Source organism: Caretta caretta, chromosome 17 (genome assembly GCF_965140235.1).
Source record: "Caretta caretta isolate rCarCar2 chromosome 17, rCarCar1.hap1, whole genome shotgun sequence".
NCBI lineage: Eukaryota > Metazoa > Chordata > Testudines > Cheloniidae > Caretta > Caretta caretta.
The window spans coordinates 6,041,946-6,069,285 of record NC_134222.1 but is presented as its reverse complement, the minus strand read 5'-3'; the positions used below and the strand labels follow the sequence as shown (position 1 = coordinate 6,069,285).

At 36.6% G+C, this 27,340-nt stretch overlaps 1 protein-coding gene across 3 annotated transcripts in view; it reads right to left on the bottom strand.

The window, feature by feature from the left end:
* BRIP1 (BRCA1 interacting DNA helicase 1) overlaps positions 1 to 27,340 on the bottom strand; it is a 132,538-nt gene that overhangs the window by 5,906 nt on the left and 99,292 nt on the right. For all 3 annotated transcript variants that reach the window (XM_048824513.2, XM_048824514.2, XM_075120715.1), the window contains 3 exons: positions 25,319 to 25,478; positions 21,367 to 21,488; positions 2,569 to 2,681 (listed from right to left, as the gene is read on the bottom strand). In XM_048824513.2, coding sequence (XP_048680470.2) covers positions 2,569 to 2,681; positions 21,367 to 21,488; positions 25,319 to 25,478 — 395 coding nt within the window. The remainder of the gene's footprint in view (positions 1 to 2,568; positions 2,682 to 21,366; positions 21,489 to 25,318; positions 25,479 to 27,340) is intronic.

Below are 27,340 nucleotides of genomic sequence, written 5' to 3'. Positions count from 1 at the left end.
ATACAAAAATAAATGAACTGGAGCACACAATCCCATGAGAGATAGCTAAGCATTATTATCCTCATTTTACAAATTAAGGAAAACTAAGGCAAAAAGAAGTCTGATTGGATACACAACATCACTGTGTCTAGAGATGAGATTAGAATCCAGATCTTCTAATTCCCAGCAACATAACTAGCTCAGCAAAGAAATTTTTCTTGAACATCTTTAAAGCCTCCCATGAAAGAAAAAACTAACAAAACAATTCAAGGCAAAAGATTCTTTCCGAGCTTTTCATTTTTTACTGCTTTAATAAGTGCTGTTTTAACTTGCCATTTAAATGAATTATACCCACTGGAAACATATCCCACACTTTTAGTAAAGCAGCACTGCAAGAAGTTCATCGCACAGTTGTCACCTGGTCATGCACACCATCTGGTATATTCCCAAAGGTTGTTATTACATTTCATGGACTTACGTTACTTCATACGGTAACAGCACTAAATTAACAGAAAAGTGCCAGATTCAAAACTAACATCCTTCTGCTCACTTCAATCCCTACAGGACGCTTTTACAGAAAGAAGCTTGCCTATCTGCAGCAACCACTTTCTAGGACTGTCAGCATATACTATATTTTGATTTATATTCTCTTTTTATAAATGCACGGAAATATACTGGCTTTTCTTTTCCAAGGCTCAATATAATAAAATCTGGGTCAAATTAGAATATAAACCAGAATTATTCTCCCTTGCATGCAACTGAGCCTTTTCCAAATACACCAGTAGGGGAGTCTGTCTTTTCCTTTCAGCTCAGGTTAAAAGTGCATCCACTTAAATGACAGGTTTCAGAGAAGCAGCAGTGCTAGTCTGTATCCGCAAAAAGAAAAGGAGTACTTGTGGCACCTTAGAGACTAACCAAATTAGTTGAGCATTAGCTTTCGTGAGCTACAGATCACTTCATCGGCTTATGCTCAAATAAATTTGTTAGTCTCTAAGGTGCCACAAGTACTCCTTTTTTTTTCCATTTAAATGGTCAGTCATACAATGAAGACCTAGATTATCATTAGCAACATATTTTAAATGAAAAATTTCTAGACAGACAACATGTCCTGTATACTACACAACCAAACTCTCTTCCTCAAACTCACTTCCTTCAGGAAGTCTTCCATTTCTGATCACCATTCTTGCACCCTCCTGTAACTAACATTTTTTATTTTTAAATTACTCACTCCCCAAAAGGAAATTAACAAGATACATACTCATTGTTAGATATATATCATGATCTTTTACTATTCTCCATCATATTCCCCCAATCCCTTTCCCACCCATTATATATATCCCTCACGTGCTATATTAAGTCAAATTTAGGGTACTTCTGCACTGCACACTTCTCTCAGTGGCGTAGAGAGTACATACATGCAGAGCCCCACAGCATGAGTATAAACATCAGCATAGCCCGTGAGGCATAGCCCAGGCAAGAAGAGTAAAGACATGTCTGAAGGGTGGGGGTATGTATGGGAGTACAATACTATACAGGCTCTCTATTCACCCAAGCTGTGGCTCCGCATCTACACTGCTAATTTTGGCAGTGTCGTGTCCTGCTGCTGGAGCCGTTCCCCTCTGCAGGAAAGACTCCCCCCAGTGGGGAAAGGCTCTGCCAGCTTCCACTGTTGGAGCCTTTCCCTGCTGCCTCCCCACTCCCCCTCCTCCGACCACCAGAGCCTTTCCCAGCTGCTGGAGTCTTTCACTGCAGTCCCAGAAAGGTTCTGGCAGCAGGACACTCTACTGCTAAAAACAGCAGTGCGGATGTGGTGCTTGGGCACGTAGAAGGCCAATATACACTAGCAGGTCTCCACTCGCTGAAGCAGTGCCTCACTGTCTACACTGCTATTTCTACCCATTCTAGCTGGGGGTTTAGTGTCTGTATTCTACATGCCACTGCAAGTGCAGACCTCCCCTCAAATTTGACCTCATTTACTTGCAACAAACACTACCCTTTCAGAAAGTCTCAGTGACAGCAATCTCTTTAAAACAGTACTGAAGACAACAGCTTGGTTACGTTTTCACTCCCCAACCCTTGTTCAGCACAAACATCAGCTTGCCAAATATCTTGCCACCTGATTTGCAAGATGTCAGTCCAGTTTTACCCGTGTTAGTTGTTACAAGACATTTGGTCCATAGATTACTGAGGGCAGAAATATTTACAAGGCAGGAATTATGGGTCACAGAGTTATTTACTTTGAAATGAAAGATACCCACTGACTTAAGCATCAGTCGGAAATCTTTGCATTTGATACTTCCATGGCCCTAATTGCTCTATAAAATATGAAAGAGTTCCTGGGTTTAAAAGGGCAACACAGTTTCCTAATTAGTATTTGCTTGAAGTGTTTATGGCAACCCCTTACAGTTAGATTTTACTGATGCCTATCTGAAGAAAGCAGAAATCTGAATATCTGTATTTTAAACAATTTCAAGGATAACATGAAGATGGCATGCAAAAATACCTCCAGTCCTAAGAATGAGGGATTGATCATACTCGAGAAAGGAGTTTAAAAATGAAAATATTTAAATAATATTCAGTTCCTCTCACCTGCCCAGTGCCTGGTTGAGAGCTCTATAAGCTTGAATTTCATACCATTGGCTACCTGGTAAAAGGCCTCTTGTCTTTGAGTGCTGGTCATTGTATTTCCTCTTTAACTCAACCTAAAAATAAAGTCAAAAGATTATTTTAAAATATTTCTTTTTGCAAAATTATATAATAAAATGAAAAACAGAACAAATTGGTTAATCAATCAATTGGGTATGAGAGAGTGAGGGAGGAGGCTGTTAGGTAGAACACCATGTTAAAAAAAATCTCTTCTTTTCCAGAGGAAACTTCATCCAAGCCCTGCTTAAACCACAAGTGAAAATGAGTTTGGTGGTCCCGTCTCAGACCCCATTTGTTCACATCACACCACTACTAAGCAATTAAGGATAATGAACATTCTTTGCTTAAGATTAGACTAGCGCTGTCTCAGACTAAAGGCAGAGCTGTGTGCCTGGTAATAGCTAACATTAGTGTCATTTGCATAAGAACCACCATTCACTAAATATAATCAAAATAATATTGTAATGCTAAGCTTCTAGCTCTCATTTTGCAAAAATATCATAAAATCCATAATTGAAAGTTTTATCACAATTTTTTGGAATGTGCAAAGTGGAGATAATTTTGGACATGTGTTTTACTATATAGACTCATCAGTGTTTATATATTTCAGTTGTGCAGTAAGTGTTGATGCTGTAATTTCTAAAAAATACAGTTTGAGTTTAGGACCCTATTTTCCAGTCTTTGGGAAATTACAGATTAGTTTATCAACAGTTCTAATAAAAGGCAGTAAGAATTTGTATATAGTCTACATAAAGTTTACAATACTGAACATTGTTTCAGTTGAACTTTGCAAAGGATTTGTGTAATCACTCTGAGCTTTTATGTCCACAAATAGAAATTGTATCTACTTAACTATGAATGATCTAAAACACTACAATATCCAAAACTTACTTGACTGATTGTTCTCTAATAAAATTCTAAATAATGTTTCTGTTTTTCAGATATAATTCATGTTCTTCACTCTGCTCATTTTATTCATACGTAATATGTGGTTCACTCAGTAATAGCTTATCACTCACAGTACAGTGATCATATGTTTATCCAGACCTCCGTGGCCTGTTGGCAAAGGATGCATAATCACTAAATTTGGTCATTTCCATCATTTTCAAGTAGTAGTCTAAGACTGAAAGGCACAATGACTCCTACCATGCTGTACAACACCATCTGCATTTCATTCCTTACAGCGGGCAGCAGAGTACTCCAGCTGCTAAAATCACATACCATCCAAACTTACCAGGCTACTGGAACACACCTACTTGTATCAAACACAGCTAGTTTCTGTCAAGGAGTATAGAACTGACAGACATGTGCAATGGTTTAATATTGGGAGTAATTCCCTCAACACCTGGCAGAACTGCAGAAAAGAAACGGCATGTAGTGTAGTTGTAACGGTGTCAGTCTCAGGGTATTAAAGGGACAAGTTGGGTGAGGCAATATCTTTTACTGGACCAACTTCTGTTGGAGAGAGAGACAAGCTTTTGAGAGAACTGACTTGAAGAAGAACTCTACCTAAGCTCGAATGCTTGTCTCTCTCACCAACAGAAGTTGGTCCAATAAAAGATACTACCTCACCCCCTTGTCTCTCTAATATTCTGGGACCAATAAGTCTAAAACACCACAGCATAAATGGAAAGCAAATGTAATATTTGGGGTGTGGGCAAAGGAGGGAACACTTCTGAAGCACTAAGATGTTTTTTTAAAAAAGAAAAGGAGAAAGTAAATGAAATAAATAATAAATTTCTGCTCTATAACCTGAATTCAAAGGCATTTTTTTACATAAACCCTGGACTGCTGGAGCAGCTGTGTAGTATGTTGCCAGCTAGAGAAGAGGGCTAGGGTCTCCAGGGCCAGGGTCAGTAAGGACTGGTATGCCTCCTGGAGGAAGAAGCCAGCTTCTCCAGGTAAATGGAACCTATCCTCGCTAGTCAAGGAGCAGTGCTGATATCAGTTGCAAGAGAAACCCCTTGCCGTCCCATTTCAAACAAGGGGATAGTGCTTGTTAAAGGTCCATTCTGAGAATGTGAAGAATGATCTCTTATTTGGAAAATATATCCAGCTCCAATATATATTTTCAGAATGTATTGGTTTAAAAAAAGACAAAACTACACAAGAAAGGTTCTTTTCACTGCTCTTTTGCACAGTATTAACCTTTTTAAACTGACATCTGAAAGGACACGCTTCAGGAGAGAAAACAGCAGACTTCTAACCACATCTGACAGGTAACTTTCAACTTGAATTTGGGTAAGAAATTTTATTTTGTGTACTTATGCCCTTTGAAACAGCCTGTCAAATTTACAAATTCAATCTTTACAGCCAGAAAGTAAATTCAGTTTGATTTCACAGATTTAATATTTGTTCCAGTCACTCAGAATTTATTGACTGGTGCATAAGGTTTCCTTTTGTTATTTTTGAAGCACACAGAAATCTTTTCCCCCTAAATAGTTTGTAAACATTAATATAATTCTTCACAAAAAACTTTAAACTGTAATTACACATATCTCTGTATTACCATACATGTAACTGCAGTTAGAATAACCAAAGACAGTACTTTTAAAGGATTTGAGGTGAAGAATAAAATTTAGGAAAATCTAAGAAGGGGGTAAAGCTAACAATATTTTAAAATATGAAGTAGTCACAAAGTTCTTCTGAAAGTATTTCATAGTTCTCTGCATCTCATGATAAATTTCTCAATAGGATTTCTTCACAAAGCCTTTTGTCAACATTAACACATTTAACATTTTTATAGTTTCTTGCTACTTTGAAAGTCTTAGTAAAGCAATATTAGAATAACTTTTCATTCTGTTTTACACCAATTACGATTATTGCAGGCAGTGTCACAACTATACACAGAGGTATATTCATATAAATAGAGTTAGCAAAAACATTGTCACATCAGATAACAAATACTGAGGTCTATATATTAATGGAAGAGATATTAACCTCTCCATTATATGAATAATGGATGACAAAAAAAAAGGACTCTGTTTCTCTCACTCTAAAGATCAGGTTTCAGCATGAAGTGACTATTTAGATTGCTGAGGGTTAAGGATTCATAATAAGTCTAGTAAAGGTAAAAGGCCAGTGCATGTCATTTTAATCCAATCAGAATCTATTTCATTGTATAACTCTGCATTATCAGGCATCAAATCAACACCCAATTCAAAATGACATGATGCATATGTGAAAAAGCCAGTCTCTCCTGCTAGCAAATATCCTAAATGTTCAGTAAACCACAGGCTAGAAGGGATTAGTTAAAATGTCAAAAGACAGCCTTTTACTTTTACCTGTTCATCCTTAAAAATATACTCTTAGCTATCAGGCATGCTTTACAGACAAATAGTTTCAGCAAGCAGCAGCAGAAGGCCTATGGCAAGCTCTGCCATCTTGCAGCTGTCACAAAGATTAGTCTTTGATCTATCTGGGAGGTCATGGTCACAGTCACATTAGCTGAAGTCTAACAACATTATACCTGTTAACTACTCTTTCTTTTAATGCTTAATTAGACAGACTTTCTCCCCATTATGGAAAGTTTAACTGGGAAATACCCTGAGTTTCAACAAAAACTAAATTACATAAACAAACTTTGCTTACTGTGATTTGGAGAGATTTTGAGGCAGTTTATATTATAATTCAAATGTATTTTACAAGGCTTTCCTAAAGCAGAAGGCTAATCATATAGAAAGTTAAAAAGCATTTTATTAGACAAGCTCTTTTGGGGATGGTGTTGAAGGGTGATGGGGAATGGTTTAGGTGAAATGACAATGCTTCTCCAATGAAGACCTGGATTCATCTTTGATTCAGGTGATACAAGAAATAATAGCCTGGATAGCCCATGGTGAAAAAAGCATTAAACTACTACATTATTGGCCATGTGCTGAGGTGATGCTTAGGAGAGTAGCTAGGGGGTGGCAGGTCAGAGTGGAGGTTTATTTACAGAGTTACATGCAGAAACCTGTATAGTGCCTTAACTTGCACTGTGTCAGAGAGCAGCACATTTATTTAATTTAACAAACCCCAAAACATTTTAATATATAACATTAGGGCATGCAAATAGCAGCTTATTATGAATTAATAGATTCTGGAGAAAAACAACAGTGAGATGATCTAGCCACAGCAACATTTTATCCTTTAAATTATGTACTTTCAGTTTAATGTTCAGTAAATAAAAAAAGGTTCCCTTTACGGCAGTTTCATATAAAACTGGGGTGAATATAAGTGCATATGACACTAGAAGTTTAAGATACCGTCACATAAACAATATATATGAGAAATATTACGCTGTCTTATTCACTCATGATAAGCTTTTTAGGACAGAGTTCAACCCATAAATAAGAAGAAGAACTAATCTGTTAAAACTACTGATTAAAACTATTAAGAAAACTTTTCTTCAGTAAAAATAAACACATTGTCCACCAGACACTCATGCAAAATGGTTTTATCTTCAGCCAAGGATAGGGCCTTAGACCTAAACAGTTTATAGCAAAACCAAACTGGAAGAGAGAGAATGTGCATTAGGAGTGTTTACTGTTCAATATCAGCATACCATAAACACATGTATCAGTATAAATATCACAATATAAATTTCAATGGCTAAACTAAAGTACAAGGTCTTGTATGTTGAGTAACTTCAATAGACAAAATCAGTATGATTGTATTTTATTTTATCTGGCATATTTTCAAGATTTGTAGAGGCAGTATTTTATTTAACCAACTGCAGTGCTATATTTTGCTAAAATGGAAAAAAAACAAAACTGGGTCTCTGCCAAAAGTTAAAAAGTCAGGCTCACTCTTAGCTATAACAGCACTTCAGAAACTATTTTTTCCAACTGTTCTCTATCTTCCCTTTTAAATTACAAACTGATACACAACAGAAGGAACACTGAAGACAAGACAACAGCTCAGCATTGTAATGACACAAATGTAAACACGGAAGGCAGCACTGATGAAAACCTTGACCAGAAACCTACCGCCTTCTTTATACTACCACTTGGTGGTGCTGTGAGAATCACGGCTAAAGAGGCTAGAGATAGGATGATTCCAGTTTGGATAAGGCTAAACAAATATTGATACTCTACCAATATATTTGTGCGTTTATATGGGTACACACATACATACTCCCACCGCTACATCCATCCACCGCAGATTTAAAAAACAAAAAGAATATTTAAAAAAAATATGGTCTTAAATCTATCTTCTTAAAATCTCATATGTCCAGTTAGTCTTTCTTCATACTTGTTCAGAACATGCTTGCCGTCTAGTCACCCTCTTGATGAGTGCCAAGTAACCATAAAAATTTGAGAATGTAGGAAAGTGAAAGACATCATATCCCTTTTTTTCTTTTTTGTTTGAAAATTTTTTAAGTAGAAGTAGCATTAAACAGTGTAGCATTTAACATTTTTTTCCCTCAAAAGAAGTAACAACATCTGTGAGATTTAAGACTAAATAGTGAACATGTAAAGACCAGGGTACTTCACAGAACACGTTTCACTCCTCAGTAGGCTCACTAAAAGCTGTATCTAAACACACAATCTCAATGTATTAACCCATAAGACTGAGATAATAACAGTAGGACACTACTTTCAAACTGGTGCAGTCATTTCATGGGCAAACAAAGGTTTCAAATATGCAAATGCCTATCACCAGTAACCTGTCAAACCAGTTTCTGTGTATGCTGTAGAAAAGCTTATTTTATAATCATACCAATGAACACCTTGCAGAGTTCTACAGATAAAATCCAGATTACTTAATATAGATCATTCTACTTCACTTTCACACACAGTTGCCACATTTTTCTGTTTAAAAAATATCTTCATATGCGTATAGCGTTAAAAGATATGCTAAGGATCAATATTATCTTTCGATACGATCAGGTCTTTGTATTGCTTGGTTATCTATAGAATGCTGTGCTGTGTCTCTCTCTGTCGCCACCCACAATATCCTGTAGCATTGCTTTGGGCTGGATAAATTAGACTGGCTCAACTGTGTGCAATCATATCGCTTCTAGTGGCTGAAGCTTACTGAGGCTATAAACTAATCTTACTACAAGAGCATAAATATTTCACAAGTTGACACTAGCAGTTTTTAAATCTAATTTATTTTTAAAGGTTTAAAAGGCCCACAAAAATTACCCACCTTAATGTATGGGCATGAATGTGAAATAAAAGACAGCACAAATAGTGCAAAGCTATCTGAACTCCAAAATATTTGAAGTAAGCAACTCCCTTTTTTTGACTGCCACTCAGAACGTCAGGGACCTCCCAGTCCCCACCATGCAAATCTCAACCTCTCCAACACACACATTTTAAGTTTTCTTTCTGTAACAGTAATCAAGAAGAAAGGGACAGTTCTCATCTCTGTGGTTATATCTGCAGCTCCAGAACACAGCACCACATCATTCAAATCTCTTGCATTTTGAAGACTGCTTCTTCCACACAGTACAACTCAAAAATGACTGGGCTCTGGAGTTCATGGGATTTGAATAGAGTAGTACTTGGGGGCCAATGTCTCCTGTAATGGAGATGGAATCAAAGCTAGTCAAAAATCAAGGAAATTGGCAGAATGGAAATAGAATGAGATAGTCACAACAGGGAAGAGAGGCTGCAGAGAAAATAACCACTGAGGCAATTTGATAGATTAACCCCATAATTCAAAACTCTAAATATGAGGGAGCACCTGTATCATCCTGCATCTTATCATTTCTCTATGTATCTTTCTGTGCCAGAACAGTATTAACAACTACATGTGAAGACACATATTTCTCTTATTTTTGATCCACAAAGTACCTTTTCACTTGAAGCACTTCATTCATTCCCAAGTATTCTCACTCTTAATCCCAGTGACAAAGACTGTAGGAAAGGTTTATATAATGTTATAGCCACTGAACACTTTTAGTATTGTCAACTACAGCATGTGGCATCTCAGAGATCTTGAAGTTTTACGGTTTGACAAATCATCTAGCACATTCACCCCAGGCCCATCTACTCATCTCAGTCTTGTAGGCTTGGAGGGACTGTGAACAAGTGACTTGATTAAAATCTAATACAACCAAAACTCTCCTCTGAAGAGAAAATTCAATCCATTTCCAGTGAAGCAGAAGTGAAAAAAATCAAACAGGTTCCCTTGAGGTACAACGCTGCTGCATACGCTCAGTGCCACTGCGTCTAAGGTGAAGTGGTAAGTGTCAGTCATCCTTACAAATCCCCAAGGTGATAGCTTCACTTTTAAATCCTTCAACATTCTTTGACAGTAAAGTAAAAACGTAAAGGTCAACACTACTTGCTAAGGACAAGATAAACACAAGAATATCACTTTGGAATTTTTCATGGATCAGAAAAGTAAACATTTAAAGGTAAAAGGAAAGTTTTGATTTGCTCTATTATTTATCCAAAGGCTCAACTGAGGAATATATTTAGGAATGACTTTCTTAATCTGTGCCAACATATTGACATTACTGTTGCACCAACAGAAGAGAAATGCCATTCACTAGCCTTGTCTGATAATCTGAATTCAAATGTTATCTTTCTAAACCAGAGGAATTCTGTATTTTACAAAATTTTGCAGATAGTTACCAAAAATCCAGACTCTACTATCTATAATTTTTTAATTTACATAAAAACGTTTTGCAGCACATTTAGCACTGGGAATAATGGTGGGAGAGGAGTTATTTTTCAGTATTTACAAAAAAAATTCTTTAAGGAAAATGGTGTATAGTCTCTCTTTAAAATTTCTTTCTGCTTCAGGGTAATATGCAAAATTGTCAGCAAGCACAGCTTACACTTGTTGAATGGCTTTTAAAATTTTAGAGACAAAACCAAAAAGTACTCTGAATTTAGTTTCAACTCTCCTTTTTGGCTACATTCTCCACAAAAAGTGGCTCACATGCCAAAGCTAAAATTTTGTATACATCTGGTATTCTACATCTGGTGGGCTAAACCTTAACTTCTTTTCCTCCAAAGAGAAAAAAATTGAAAACAAGGGAAATATCCTCCCAACCACCTTAACAAGATGAGATTTTTGCATACCACAGTCCTCAGTAACCACTGCCATCGTTACTATACTTTACAATAACAAGCTGAAATAATTTATGGTACCTGGTTGCAAGACAATCACAATGCCAATCACCTTGAAAACGTAACGCACACATCATTAGTAACTTTTAATACTCATAATTTGAACACATCCCTCTTAAAATTTCAAAATATGTCCCCCGATCACTGTTACTGTAAATTTGGGGGCTTACTGATATGTTGTACATTGCAATCCTCTACAAACAATCAAATCTATTCATCACAATCTTTACTATTTTAAGAAAGTATTTTATTCAATTTATTACTAAATATTCTCTTATGGTGATGGAAATGAGGGGGGCATATAAGTTTCTAGATGGATAGCACTCATATCCTTATTCACTGCCCTTTCTTTAGATCAGATGACTTAATATTTTTTTAAAACCAGCTTCTGTAAGAGCACCCTTTGAATAGTATCTCATGTTTGTTTTCCCTTTAAAATTTTTATCAGAGTTTTTTATGATCCCATTAGTGGTAGCCCCTTTTCAGCAAGGGAGAAACTGACTGTACAGATGAAACAATGAAACTGACCACACTTTTGCATTTGATAGCACTTAGTGTAAGCAAAAAAAGTAATTTTTGCAGGGTTTTTTTCAGTTATACTGAACATAAGGTGTTTATTGTAATTATAGTAGATATACTATTTTAAGTCAGTAACATAATTTTCAAGTTGATAATTTCCCTTTTAAAGCAAAATTGTTCAGAAACATTCAAACTGCTTCGAACTATCAAAACTGTAGAGCAATAATAAAATGTCCAGTTTCTTTTTAAAGAGAAGCTTTAAACTTCATTGTATAGTATTCAAATAATGCCAAAAATCTTTGCAACAAAATTTCCCCCCAAATTTTAACTATGTATCAATTCGCCTGTATTTTAAAATGACTATTTACTTTTCCCAAAACATGATGGATTAAAAATGAAAATTTCCTAATTCTAAGGACTTAGCTATTTAACATTAGTATTTGCCTGACTCACAGTATCTGCTTTTTATTAACTGATTTTTTTAATTGACTCATGTGTGAAACTCATAGGTAAATGAGGACCATAACTGCTTCCATTAAGTGGTAAATAGTCTACACTAGTGCAAGAAAAATGAACCAATAGTGTCATGTAGAACAGGAGCTTCATTTTCATTCAGAATAAAGATGTATTTCAGTCACCATTTAACTAGTGTAGATTTCTCTTTCCCTGTACAAGGAACAATAGGGAAAAAACTATAAGCTAAAAAATGTGGAGACACGGATGGAAATAAGTTTAAATATTAAGAAAAGTTGTTGTTTGTTAACTGGAAATTTCAGTCACCGGTTTTGATTTGTTGATTCTTCATCATAGAAGTGAAGAAACCCCAGTTGTACAACTGATTTTTTTTACACCATTAAAATACTGAATACATAGCAATGAAAAATGCAATTCAAATGATGTGTTCCATCATAGCTCACAGATTACACTCCTGGAAACAATAAGAAGGGGATTTCCCTTCATAGTTTATATTCAAATCATAGCAGCTGACTAAAGGAAATATGTAAAAGATTCTCATTAAAAGGCAAACCCTCTTCCAGTTTTTGAATAATATCAATGCACAGAAAATGTAGTCTTATCAAGTTTATTTTCTTTTTACATCTATTCACATAAAAGGGTTTGAATGTTTTTCCTACATATTTTGGCTGAGTAAAGGTCTCACTTAACTGTTATACAATTATAAAGTATGCTCTACTGTAGAACGTTTAAAAAAGCATCTGGGAAGTGGAAGTCGAGAAATCCTCTCTGGGAAAGTTAGGTTAATGCTTCCACTATCAGAGTTGCCCATTATCAACATTTTGTAGCAAGTTTCTTTATTTTCAGGTCCCCAAAGAAAGAACAGTAAATTATGACTTGAACTAAACAAGTCACACTTGGCTCCACAATCAAATTTTCCTACCTCTATTTTCAGGTCCCTGAGGTAGGCAGAGGAAATCCTGGTCACAGCCAAATAAGTCATTTTTGGCTCTGAAACATATTTTCCTGCTTCTTTAGAGCCAAACTCTACCACTGAAAGTACCATAGCTTTACGTAGTACTTTAACATTTCTCTTTTTATTTTTGCTGTAGCAACCTGATTCTTAAACAGTATGAAGGCATTTTCAATCCTACAGAATTGGTCCTGTGGTCTCCTTTTTCTAAACATCTTATTTTTCTTTTATTGCAGTCCAGTATACTTCCAAGTCTTAATTATCTTTATTCCCATAACATGAAGGTAGGTAGGTTTAGACTGTTAAACTAATGCATTTAAGGCAATATGTGCCTAGAACTCTGGATTGGGCCAAATGGGGAAAAAAAAAAGTCAAAATAAATAAATAAATATCGTAAATGGGATCTTGTTTTTGAATAAACAGATTAAGTACATAATATGAACTACAATTTAAAACTTCTTCCATTATTTAAGTGGACTGAAAATATTATTTGATAACCTTTTTCCTCTCATCCTTAACTACCTGAAGTAGCACCTTATATTTTCTCCAATGATATGGAGAAAATTACATTTAGCATTATACCACATACTTTACAATGGGACTTTTACCTGAGTAAAGACTGTAGGATTGGATCCATAAGATTACAATTCCAAACATATTACAAAAAGGTAATGAAAATTATTTAAGCATCAAACAACATGTATTTGGGATGACACAGCCTTCTCCATCACATTATTTATATTCTTTAATAATACAGTTCACTAGCATTAGCTAATCAAATTACAAATCATAAAACATGTTTAGAAAGCAGGTTGATCAGAGACAAGTTATATTAGCAGTGGAGATGAGCCAACATCAAACTGCCAGTTTAAAACATTGGTCTCTAAGGACCCAATCCTACAACCCTTACGCTTGCACACAGCATTAGTAAAACTAATGGGATCACTCAGGAAAGTAGGATCTATGTGCAAGCGTAAGGGTTTGTAGAATTGAACCTGAAGAGGCCTTTTATTAACCACCTAATAACCTGACTTGCAACTGTATTTCCATAAAGCACCAGTGACATTTTTTGGTGACAGTGAAAATCATTGGGTGATATGCTTTAGGGATTTGCATTTCCAACACTTGCATTTCCTTTTTTAAAAAGGAAGTCAGAATTAATTTTAGTATCTTCTGTCTTCAGCATATTTCTAATTGTCTAAAGTCTCTGTTCTATCACCAGATAGTTAAATAGCAATATACTTTTGTGACCTATATCTTTATTATTTTATTATATTTATTATGATTATCTGCTAAAATTACCTCCTAAAATCTGAAACACACTTAGAAAGTTTTATAATTTCCAATACTTTTTAGCTCATCAGTTTTCCAATTAATACACTCTACCACAAAATCTACAGAAAACCTACCCAACTATATCATAGGACCACATTCCTAAACTCCACTTGTGAACCTTGAGCTTCCCTCAATACCTTCAAGCAAGGAAGCATCCCCTGCATGTAAAAAAAAAATCTGGGCTCTGCTGGACTAAGAAGAGAAATGAATTCCATAGTAGAGGATCTGTCCAGGAGAATAACCTGCCAGGAGCATCCTCTCATTTACTATAGAGAGTTCCAGTTTGAGGGCTTCCCCAAAGTCAAATGACAGGGGGTGGAAAAGGTGACCTCTCAGGTAACCAAGGCCCAAACAAGTTAGGGCATTAAAGGTTAAAACCAGTACCTTTAATTTCACCTAGAAACGTATTTGTAGCCAAAACAACTCTGAGTAGGGTTATTGCATAATAAAGTACTACTCAATACAGAGAAGGGTGGCAAAGTCTGGCTCTACATGAGAATATGTAGGCTGTCTATCTGAGCAATCAGAGATTTTCTATATACTTACACACATATCTGCCATATTAATTTATAATATAAAGCATCGTATTCTAGCTCCTAACTGCTTTAAAACATGCTCTCATTTTAGCTCTGAGTTTTTAAATGACACACAAAATATTTAAATAACACATAAGAATAACCATGTGAGAGTGGAATGTATTATCAATCTCTTTCAGAGGATAGAATAATTCCCACACCCCTCCTATATCCCTCCAACAACCGGACTAAATATCAGAGACTGATCTGCATGAAACTCAAGTTTTCATGATTCAGTACATCATGTAAATCAGCTATTCGAGAAAGTAAATTAGCTTCTGACTCAAGCAGTAATGCATTTACCTGCCTAAAAAAAAAAAATCGAATTCTTAAATTAGCAGTATCCAAAGAAAACAGTGCCTTAATCCAATTCTGATGCAAACTGATCGCAAAGATTTATGTAAACTGGCCTAAAGGAAAGCCATCGCAATGTATTACTTATGGCAAACACTAAGAAGAGGAGAGAATCCAGGATTTTTATCTCTGGGATCAGTACAAACTATATTTTTCCTGATTGTCTTTGTCATACACCGTTTAGGAACAACTGAATGAGTGGTCTCAAATGCCATAGTAGGACACCCGCTGCCCCAGTCAATAAAGGAAAAAAAGGACTTAAGCCTGATTAAATGATTACAACCATAAAATGAATCTGCATCATAAGCAGGATGGCAATTTCTCTGCAGACCAAGTATTATTTAACCTCTTGGCAATAGGACTTGTGATTTTTGGATGCTAACTGCTAATGTAAAATGCAGTAACATAGCCAGCAAAGCTCAAACATTTATGGCAATGGGTTAAGGCTTAATTTGGCCTTACTGTCTATGCACTTATTTAAGAACCTCTATCGTACACAATACTGCTTAAAGTCATGAATGTATTATAGAGATCAGCATTGCTTGGCACTCCAATTTTCATATACATTTTGTAGGTAATACATACATGTTTTATGAACCTGTAGGTACTAGCGATGACAGTGTTTTGATCATTTAAAATTAACTCAGCAGAATTTAAAAGCATTAAAAGAAAAGTATGAAAATAGGCTAAAAACATCCTTTCTAGTTTTGGGGTTATGTATATTGATCCACGAAGACTGTGGTAGCAAACCACAGTTTGCATCTGTTAATCCAAATCCATAGCAGTCAGAATTTTTGTAAGCAAACTAACTTCTCTTTTATATTACTATATTGTGTGTGTGTATTCTTCTGTATAAATTCAACAGGTCTGGAAGAGGGGGTATATGCATCTAAGTATCTGTTTTATGTTAAATTTATTTAATCTCAGTCAGTAATACTAAGTGTTTAATCTTTCCAAAATACGAATTGCAGTTCCAAGTGAGAATTGTGATTTTGGCACCTGCCCTTCATTATCATCAGACAAGTTCATTATAACAACTGGAGTGCCTAATTTCTTTCCTGCACTATAGTACACTTGAGAATTATTTTGCAGCCATGCATGCTCTCCCATAAGGCCACAAACAAATCTTCTTCAGGGAGAAGAACTGCCACCATAAAGGTGACAATCTGAGCTCTACTGGCAAAAGGAGTAACATAAGTGAGGCTGATCCAGAACTTTCTGAAATATCTGACAAACTTAAAGCTAGGGACAAAGTAAAGAATTCCTCAATTAAATTTACACAGAAGTAGTGCTAACTAGATATCACTTTGTACCTAAGTTGCCTTCTGCTCAACATGTCTACAATAATAACTAGCTTTCCCAGTATTATCTTAGGAGCATTGCCATGCATCAGCCAACTCTTCAGATCTGATGCTAAGAGACTGGTGCATGCCCTTCTCTCATCTAGAATTGATCACTGTGGTGCTTTGTGCAGAGGCACATCTAAATATATATACTCAGAGTTTCAACCTACTTGCAATGGGCAGCTAGTGTTTTTATCCTTGCTTAAAAATTTAGTTTTCTTAAATCTAACTTTTAAAACTAGAAAATATCTCAACATAATATTGATGTTTGGTATTTAGTGAACAGTAATGATTTGTATTGTCCGGCTCTAGATTTTATTTCAAATCTGGCTGATGTATTAAATTATAATTATATATATATATATATATATATATACACACACACACACACACACACACACACACACATAATTTATCCTTGACTCACCTCTTTGAGTTTACTGTTTCACACAATACCATTTAGAATATAAAAATCACCCACTTTTGGAGATCACCTACTGCAGGGTCAATGTGGGAGGGTTCCAACCACATTACAGAATAAGTGTTGCAAAATTTTATTTTAATATATAAAGGTCTCTAAAATAAAACATTTATTACCTCTAATTTATTACCTCTAATTACCCCTCTAACTTTAAAATGAGGAACAAGACTTTTTAGTATATGTACATTTTGAGTTTAAAACACTGTGTGCCAATCTTTTAACCAGGAGGAAAATATTATGGATGAGTAATAAGTGATTAAAAAAAAAAAAGATTAAGCTAGAAACACTGAAAGAACATTGCACTAGCAGGTACCTTAAACTAATATAATCTTACAAGTACTTATAGGATGCATGGGTTTTTTTTTTACCCAGGCAGTACTTACACATGCATTTTGGACAACAAAGAAATCTTTGATTATGCACTTAAAATGCAGAATGCATCCCAAAAACTAAAGAAGCTAAGTCAGTTTGGAAAAAGAAAAGGAGTACTTGTGGCACCTTAGAGACTAACCAATTTATTTGAGCATGAGCTTTCGTGAGCTACAGCTCACTTGATGAAGTGAGCTGTAGCTCACGAAAGCTCATGCTCAAATAAATTGGTTAGTCAAGTGAGCTGTAGCTCACGAAAGCTCATGCTCAAATAAATTGGTTAGTCTCTAAGGTGCCACAAGTACTCCTTTTCTTTTTGCGAATACAGACTAACACGGCTGTTCCTCTGAAAAAGTCAGTTTGGGTTATCAAGTCCAAACTTATTACTTGTTTGTTTGATTTGGCTTACTTATAACCAGTGTCTGGCAGCTCTACTATTTGTTTATTATGTGATATTTCATTTTGGTTGTTAGCTCTGTACAGCATTATGAGTTTATTTTATACAGCACCTTTCAAAGTTATGTAGTAGTAATGGTGGTAATCGCTGTTATCACTGGGAAAGAAAAGGAACCAACAGTTGGATGACTGTTTAGTTGGCACACAGAGAACACTAATAAACAGTGTTACAAATAAATTTGAATAATACGGGTTCTTATGTTTATTTGGTACTGCAACCTCTATATTCCTGACTAGATCAACCAGCCTCCCTTTATCATAAGGGTGGAAACTCTGGAATTCTATACTTAGTAGAGATAGTTACCTCTAATTAGTAACTCAAAGAATTCAAGTCAGTTATGTATAAAACATTTAATGCAAACATGGATATATTTTAACATTAATACTCTTTGTATACTCAGATCCCGAAAGGGGGAAAATCCCTATTTATTTTGGATTATACTGATAAGGATGACCCTCTGGCTTTATATATTGTAGGGACCACAATGTTTTATTTTTTACAAAGACTTTCTTCTTAGCTCATTACTTAGTATCCATATGTGCCCAGAGATTAACCAGACACATAAATGCTAATCTTTTCCACTGTATTGTTGTATCTCTTAGTCTTGATTTTATGGAAGAGGATGCTCATTGAAAAATGTACTTGGAGGATGACATTGATTTTGTATTTAAACAATTGCCTCATTTTAGAGGATTTGCATCCACTTCCAAACAGTGTTAACTTATTATGGTGCCATATTTACAAAATAAAAACGGACACTTTGGTGGCAATATTTTTTAGGGTTGTGAAACAGTCATATTGAAGACAAAAGTACACTTTTAAATATGGCCAGCTGTTGCTACTGCCATCTTCGAAATCAACAGCAAAACATGCATATTTTTTGGAACTGGTGGATATTTTCTAGTAAGTTACTGTGCTAAAGGAGTTTATCATGAAACAGTGAACGTGTGTCATTGACATTCACTTTGAGCACAAGAACAGCTTTGCTGTTGCCTACACTCTTGACTTCTCTCTTCCCTTCAAACACTTTTCATCACACTGAACACTTCTTTCATTGGTCTGTCTGTTACTAGTAAACCAAGAGCAAATTCTACTCTGTGTAGCAATACATCTTTGGGTGTAAATCATAAACCATAATCATATCATAATCATATGGGTGTAAACCCATAAAGCAATTACAGCAGTAAAAGAAAAATACTTCCAATGTTGTGAGTTGAAAAGTGGTAAATACCCCTAAATAATTAAAACTAACAAATGTCAACAGCAAGATATCATATTGCATGTAAGGAAAACACACCGATTTCTTCTGTTACAAAAGGGTCATATGAAAAAAGAAACAGCAGTCACATATTCTGTTCACTGAAATATTGTGCTTATATTTTCAATATTAAGATTGGCAGCACTTGCTTAACTGAACAGTGAAATAAATGGCTTCAGACACTTTGGGGAACTTTTACTTATGGGAACTCTGATCTGTATTTTCTTTATTCCTCAATTAGATTACACGAATCTATTCGTATCATTTAGTAAAGCAATTTTCTGATTTATCTTGCTCATGAGGCAACCCATGACATTTTTTACTGGAGGATGTGTCAGAGTTTTATGACAAGTTTCAGAGTAGCAGCCGTGTTAGTCTGTATTCGCAAAAAGAAAAGGAGTACTTGTGGCACCTTAGAGACTGGATAAAGCAAGTTGACAAGAGGTATAGTTGAAGGGAAAGGGAATTAAAATTATGAAGACTAAACTTAAGATGACGTATTCTGAAGTCTAACTAATCAATTACTATAATTTTCTGTGCTTCTGTAACACCTAGGAGCCTCAGTTATGGACCAGGTCCCCATTCTGCTGGATGCTGTACAAAGAAAGAATAACTCTATAGAACAGATATGAGATAATTTGTAGAATTTTATGTCAAAGATATGGCACTCTCCGCAGCATGCCCTTGTTTTTGGAATTCTTTCCCACTAGAAATATGTCTGAAGCATGTCAACTTTTACCACATGCTGTAAGATGTGTTTATTCAGGTTTTCAATTAGTCTATTAATTGAGTTTCCTCATTTCTGCTTCTTTCAGGGGAGTGGCTGAGAGTCATGAAATATGCCACCAGTTAGCGGAGGGAAACGACTTACCAAGCACTCAGGGCTGGTCTATACTTAAGCTGTAAATTGACTTTTAAGGTACACTACTTCAAGTTACGTAACTGAAGTTGATGTAACTTAGGTTGACTTACAGTGGTGTCTACACTGTGCTATGTTGACGGGAGATGCTCTCCCGCTGACTTATCTTCTGCCTCTCAGGGAGGTGGAGTACAGACCTCGATGGGAGAGTGCGCTGCTATCGACTTAGCTTGTCTTCACCAGACCCACTAAATCGACACCACTGCATCGATGGCAGCAGTGCCAATTTAGCCGGAAGTATAGACAAGCCCTCAGAACCAAATCTCTCACTGAATTTGATTAACAGAGGACCAAAACTATACCAACACAAGCATTGCGAATGAGGACTAAGACAATTATGTGGCAAAGCTTCCACAACTCCTGTCTGTATACCAGAGTTTCCCCAGTATGTCAGGTTCCTCTTCTTCATGAATACGTAATCTTCCCACTGACTACCCCCCAATCCAGGAAGGACTGAAATAACAATCAGGGTTGCAAAGGACCAAAAAAAAAAAGTCTGTATTAGTTATACATCTAATGGGTACTCTTTTTATTTGGGTACATACATTGCAAGTCAGTCTCTCTCAGATTACTCATTACACCTTTCTTTCATACTCTATTATTTTTAATCCCTTTACAAAACATAATGGACCTAAACATGAACCCTTTACTCCCACTGATGAGCAGTTACTGACAAAAGCAGTCCCACCAAAATCAGTGAGTATACTCACATGAATAACTTCTCAGCAATGTAAGAGGTTGACACTTTGGTCAATTCAAAGATACAAACTGACCCAGAAGTTTAGTTAATTTAGGCCTACGACTACATTCAGAAGCCACTTTAAGATCTATGCCTCAAATCAGCTGAAGCTGAATCATCAAAAAAAAGCAGTGTTCTCAATTTCCAGGAGAGATCATTTCATGTAATAATTTCACACCTTAAAGAAGCAAGCTAAGTATCAACATTAGCTTTGGTAAAAAAATTTACTATTCTACTCCCAGGCTAAATGAAGAGTGCTACACACACATAGCGATGTTGAAGGAGGCAATGGGGATTGAAGAGGAGACATGCAGCGACCAACAATGAAAGAACGTATGAAAATCTTTCATCTCTAGGTTATATTTATATATTTACCTCTCAACCTATTTTACCCATCTTAACATTCTTACTTTAATTTGTATCTGTTATTTATTTTCTTAGGAAACAACCTCAAATAGATTAAAAAATAATCTTTTCCCCATCAATTATACTGGATCTTAGCTACCACATATCCTGCTATATCAGATAAATCAAGGAGGAGTCTTTATCCATGCAACAGGCATAGCCTTTGAACTAATGGGGGAAAACTGTACCGTAGCTGGTAAAAATGGAGCCAGTGGGCACTTTGAATGTAAAAACACCATTACTAGCTTTGTTTAAACAATGGCTTAAAATAAATTTATTGTAGTATGTAGTATTAACAAGTGTTAAAATCTAAAAATAGAAGCCACATAGTCTCTCAATTTTACCATGTAGAAAGCATGCTGAAGAATTCAAAATGAGGTCAGGTGAGAGTCCTGAACAAAATTTGGTAATACAGTATTCCGTACATGATGAAGTATTTTAGACATAACAAATTTAAGTTACAAATCTTTTAGTTAAGTGTTGATATCCTACCTGAAGGTCTTTCACATTTGGAAATGGAATACCAATAGTTATAACAGCACGGGCATTGTCATCAGAGAAATCCAAGCCTTCACTAACTTTACCTCTGCATACTGCTATCAGAAGTGCTCCATCTTGAACAAAGCAAAGAAGAATTAGCAATCATTCTGGGAATAAATCATCAATTATCAGAAGGCAGTTTTACGGTATTCTTTGACAAGACTCAAGTTAAAACAGCATAATGCAGTGTGTATCAGTTTGAAAAAAGTGAGCTGAAATAAAAATACATGATTTTTTACAGAAGCATTATGGTAGCTAATATAATTTAGACAAATAATATTGATGAGCTGAATTTGCCATTTTCATATTATGTTTGCAAGAGGCACTATATAATATAGAAGTGAAAAACTGTACCTACCTAAAGCAATAGTGCTTTAAATTTATCATTTCAATAATGGTATTCTCTTGTTCTCTTTCTTACTATTATGCTGTATTGACTGAACTGATATTTAGGGTATTTTTTAATAAAACGTGTCAGGTTAAGTTTGTAAGACAATGCACTGTAAATATGTTTCTGTGCTTTGCAAAATGATGGCTTTGCTCAGAAATTAACAGGGTAAATATTACATTTGCTGTACACATCTGGAGTCTATACTGGACAGAAAGTCTACTGTAAAAATACTTAAGGATCCAGCTATCTGAGAGACCACTATTGCAGTTAAATTAGGAGACTCTTGCTGTCAGGTCAGGGGTTGAACTCTTCAGGAATGACAGCAGAATCTTCTCAGTGGGGAAGAGGAAGTTACTTGAATGCAGAGGGGACAGGACCCAGACCTGAAAGGAGGAGGTGGCAGTGGAGGGAGTGGATTGGGACAGGGAGCCTGGAAGCAGGAGTGGAAAGGGGAAATTGGAGACAGAGTGGATGAGGAGCCAGTGGGGATGCTTAGGATTGGGAAAGAGCCTAGGGGAGATAGGACGAGGAGTTTGGGGTGGATATCAGGATGAAGATCCCAGGAAGAGGAAAACTGAGATTAAATTAGGAGCCTTGGAGGTAGACTGAGACTAGAAGCCTGGTGGTTGAGGCTAGGATACGCCATGGCAGCCCACAGGGAGAGACTGGGACTGGCTAGGCAAGGGGTCAGCAGGTAGAAGGGGAGGTAGAAATGGTTACGTACCAGTATATTAAAGTGTTGTTCTTCGAGATGTGCTGTGTGCATATACATAGTAGGTGTACATGCACTCAATGTACTAGAGTCAGACTTTTGCCAGAAGTACCAGCAGCCGAGGTATACATCCCTGTTATCCTCATGCACACAGCAAAAGGTATAAAGGGGTGTGGGTGCTGCCTGCTTCTCCTTTCCTTCTAATGAATATCCAAAGTAGTGGGGAAAGTGGGGGGTTGGGGAACACACATGTGCACAACACATCTTGAAAAACGAGTTACTGTGCAGGTAATCTTTTTTATTTTCTTCTGAACGATTGTGCACATATACATTCCGTAGCGGGTGACTTACCAGCAGTTTCCTTGCAGGTGGTGGGACTGTAGTTTACTTGAAAAGAAGCCTGCAGCACCAACCTGCTGAAGTTTGCATCAGCTTGAGAAACTGTGTCTGGTTTGACAACCATATTGCAGCTTTATAAATGCATACTATAGGTATGTTACTTCAAAAGGCTGATGAAGCAGAATGAGCCCTAGTAGAATGGAGGAGGAGGAGGAGGAGACCTTTACTCAATCATAGCAGAACTTGATACAGTCAGAAATCCAATGTGATATGTGCTGGGCTGTAACAGGTTGCCCTTTCATCATAGGCAACAAAAAGGCCTGGAGATGATCTGATTGTGCAGTCCAGGTAGAAGGACAGAGCCCTTCAAACACCTAGAATATGGAGCTTTTCCTCAGCCTTGTTAGAGTGGGGCTTTGAAAAGTATATTGGGAGATGTATAATCTGGTTTAGGTGGAATGCCGAGACAACCTTAGGCACAAACTTAGGGAGTGACCTAGAAGAGACCTTGTCCTTCTGAAATATCATGTAAGGAGGGTCAGCTAAAAGAGTTTGAGCTCTAATGCCCTCCTTGCAGAAGTAATTGCTACCAAAAATACAACTTTCATTGACAGCAATGGTAAGGAAGCGGTTTCCAATAGTTCAAAAGAAAAACCCATTAGGAGTGACAATACCGAATTCATGTCCCATGGAGGTACTGGTTCAGAGACAATAGGGTAAACATGAATAAGTCATTTAAAAAACTTGGTTACCAAAGGTTGTGAAAAGATGGAAAATCCTTCCATTGGTGGGTATAATGTAGAAATGACTGCTAAATGGAATCTCACTGAACTGAGAGGCAGAAGATTTCAGATGCAGCAGGTAGTCCGATACATGTCTGATCTCTGTGCAAATTGGTGACAGCTGATGAGATTTGGTGCAGACTGAAAATCTCTTCCATTTTGTTGCATAAGGGGCTCAAGTGGATTCCTTTCTGCTGTTTATCAAAATGGAATGGACATCCTGAGAGCAGACTTTCTCTACATTGCTGTATCAGAAATCATCCAAGCCATAAAGTAGAGAGATTGTAGGCTGGGGTGCAGTGCTTTGCCCTGGTTCTGCAAGAAGGGATCCTCAACTATAGGCAGAGCTATGGGCAGTTGAATTGAGAGCTGATGTAGTTCCGTGTACCTGTACTGCCTTGGCCAACCAGGTGCTACGAGGTCTCTTCCTCATTTCCTGATTAGCCTTGGAATTGGAGGATCTGGAGGGAATGGATACAGCAGATGACGAGAGAAGAAGAAAAGCATGTGTCATGGAACCCAGGCTGTGGCCTGCCCTGGAGCAGAATTTCCTGCATTTGTGGTTCAGATAGGTTGCAAAGAGATCTATTACTTGGTATCCCTACTGAGAGAAAAATCTCTTGCAAAATCTCCTTCTTTACTGACCACTCACGATGGTCTCTGAAGTGTCTGCTGAGAGAATTTGCAATGGAATTCTCATCCCTGAGAGGTGAAATGCCTTTAGCAAAAACTAGACAGGATGGTTGAGGTAATATCTTTTATTGGACCAACTTCTGTGGGTAAGAAAGTGCTCTTTCAGAAGTTCCACAAATGGATCACCTTTTGGAAAAGCTAAATCAACCCTGCACCTTCCTTCTTGTTGAGAGAAAACATAGAAGTGGTGTTGTTGGTAAGAACTTGAACCACCTGATTACCTATGGTGGTAATAAAACTTTCACAGCCCCAATGAATAGTTCATGGCTCCAATACATTCATGGGGAGAGAAGTCTCCTGTGACGTGCCAAGTGCCTTAGCCTGAAGTTGCCCCAGACTGGCATCCTAGCCCCTGGAGGACACATCTGTTACAAGAGTACTTGTTAACTCTGGTGGTAAGAAAGGAACACCTTTGCAGACATTCTGGGGATCTATCCATCAACTCATGGACTGAAGCACTCTTGCAGGTATGCAAATCAGCATGTCCAGAGAGCATCTGCTTGGATGGTATAATGAGCAAAGCCAGGCCTGCAGATACCTGAGGTGAAGGCTGGCAAAAGTCTCTGACTTGAGTGCATTGGGTGCACGCACATCTACGGTAGAACGTACATGTGCACAATCACTCAAAGAGCAGGGCTCCTGTGAACAGGACTATATGATAATGTAATTAAAGATTGTATCGTATTGTATGCACAAGGCAGCATAAAGGTTAATACTGGCATTTCCTAACTTCATAGTGCTTGACTTTGCATCCTTAATGTTATTTGAACAAAGTTTTTTGTGTGGAATATATGAATACATTACGTACAAACAATCAGGCACAACTCCTCTCAAATCCAAAAATATCATATCATAGTAAAATAAATTGTACGACACCATCTTAGTCTGACTTTTAAAATATCAGCCACACTTTCTACCTGAAAAGTCTACATTAATTACTTAACGTGAGTTAAAAATTCATTCAGACATCCTCAGCCATCCAATTACCTTTTCCTCCTTTATGTTTTATTGCATCATAGTATAATTGGAGCAGTGCATCAAAGTCAGCCTTGTCTCCTCCTTTAGGCTCTGCAATGACTGTCTTAACCAGCTCCAAGTTTCTCCATAAACCAGTGTGCATCCAGCGATCTTTTAATTTATCCAGCAACTAAACAAACAAACATACAAAAAAAAAAATCTAAGAGTGCCATAGTGAATATTCAGTCACCTAATTTTTCAAAAGGCTCTAAAACATACTAAACATGTCCCCAATAAAATGCACAATAAAAATACCAATCACAACTTTATAAAATGCATACTATTCAGTATTTGTCAATATTAGTCATAACTTGACACTCTGGAAATTTGTGCAATTTGAATGTAAGCAACTGCATTTCAAAATCCAAACATTTATGCTCTCCACTGCTGCAACTTGATATACTTATGCCTTGCAATTCTCAAAAAAGAAATGAACTATCTTGTGACAGGTGTTGTACTGATGGATTCTTAAAGTAATAAACACAGTGGATGCAATTCAATATGAGTAAATTTTATTTAGTGAAGGCATATGAAATGCACAAAAAAGCTCACAATCACATTTTTTCATATAGTTCTAAAAAAATCAATCACGATTAATTGCACTGTTAAACAATAATAAAATACCATTTATTTAAATATTTTTGGATGTTTTCTACATTTTCAAGTATATTGATTTCAATTACAATACAAAGTGTACAGTGCTCACTTTATATTTATTTTTGATTACAAGTATTTGTACTGTAAAAAAATAAAAATAGTATTTTTCAATTCACCTAATACAAGTACGGCAATGCAATCTCTTTATCATGAAAGTTGAACTTACAAATGTAGAATTATGTACAAAAAAACCTGCATTCAAAAATAAAACGATGAAAATTTTAGAGCCTGCAAGTTCACTCAGTCCTACTTCTTGTTCAGCCAATCACGAAAACAAACAAGTTTGTTTCTACATTTGCAGGAGATAATGCTGCCTGCTTCTTTTTTATGTCACATGAAAGTGAGAACAGGCGTTCTCATGGCAACATTGTAGCCAGCATCGCAAGATAGTTACATGCCAGATGCACTTAAAGATTCATATGTCCCTTCATGCTTCAACCATCATTCCAGAGGACATGCGACCGTGCTGATGATGGCTTATGCTTGATAACAATCCAAAGCGGTGCAGACCAACGCATGTTCATTTTCATTATCTGAGTCAGTTGCCACCAGCAGAAGGTTGATTTTCTTTGTGGTGGTTTGGGTTCTATAGTTTCCGCATCAGAATGTTGCTCTTTTAAGACTTCTGAAAGCATGCTCCATACCTTGTCCCTCTCAGATTTTGGAAGGCACTTCAGATTCTTAAATCATAGAATATCAGGGTTGGAAGGGACCTCAAGAGGACCTCTATGATCTATGGATGTGGGTAAAACAGAGCAGGGGATATACAATTCTCCCCCCAAAGAGTTCAGTCACAAATTTAATTAAAAAAATAATGCATTAACGAGAATCATCAGCACAGAAGTACGTCCTTTGGAATGGTGGCCACAGCACAAAGGACGCTGTGAATATTTAGCATATATGGGAGGGATAGCTCAGTGGTTTGAGCTTTGGCCTGCTAAACCCAGAGCTGTGAATTCAATCCTTGAGGGGGCCATTTAGCGATATGAGGCAAAAATTGGGGATTGGTCCTGCTTTGAGCAGGGGGTTGGACTAGATGACCTCCTGAGGTCCCTTCCAACCCTGATATTCTATGATTCTATGGCATGTAAATATCTTGCAACTCTGGCTACAAAAGAGCCATGCAAATGCCTGTTCTCACTTTTCTGGTGACATTGTAAATAAAAAGAGGGCAACATTATCTCCTGTAAATGTAAACAAACCTGTTTGTCTTAACAATTGGCTTCAAAAGTAGGACTGAGTGGACTTGTAGGCTCTGATGTTTTACATTGTTTTGTTTTTGAGTGCAGTTATGTAATGAAAAAAATTTACATTTGTAAGTTGCACTTTCACGAC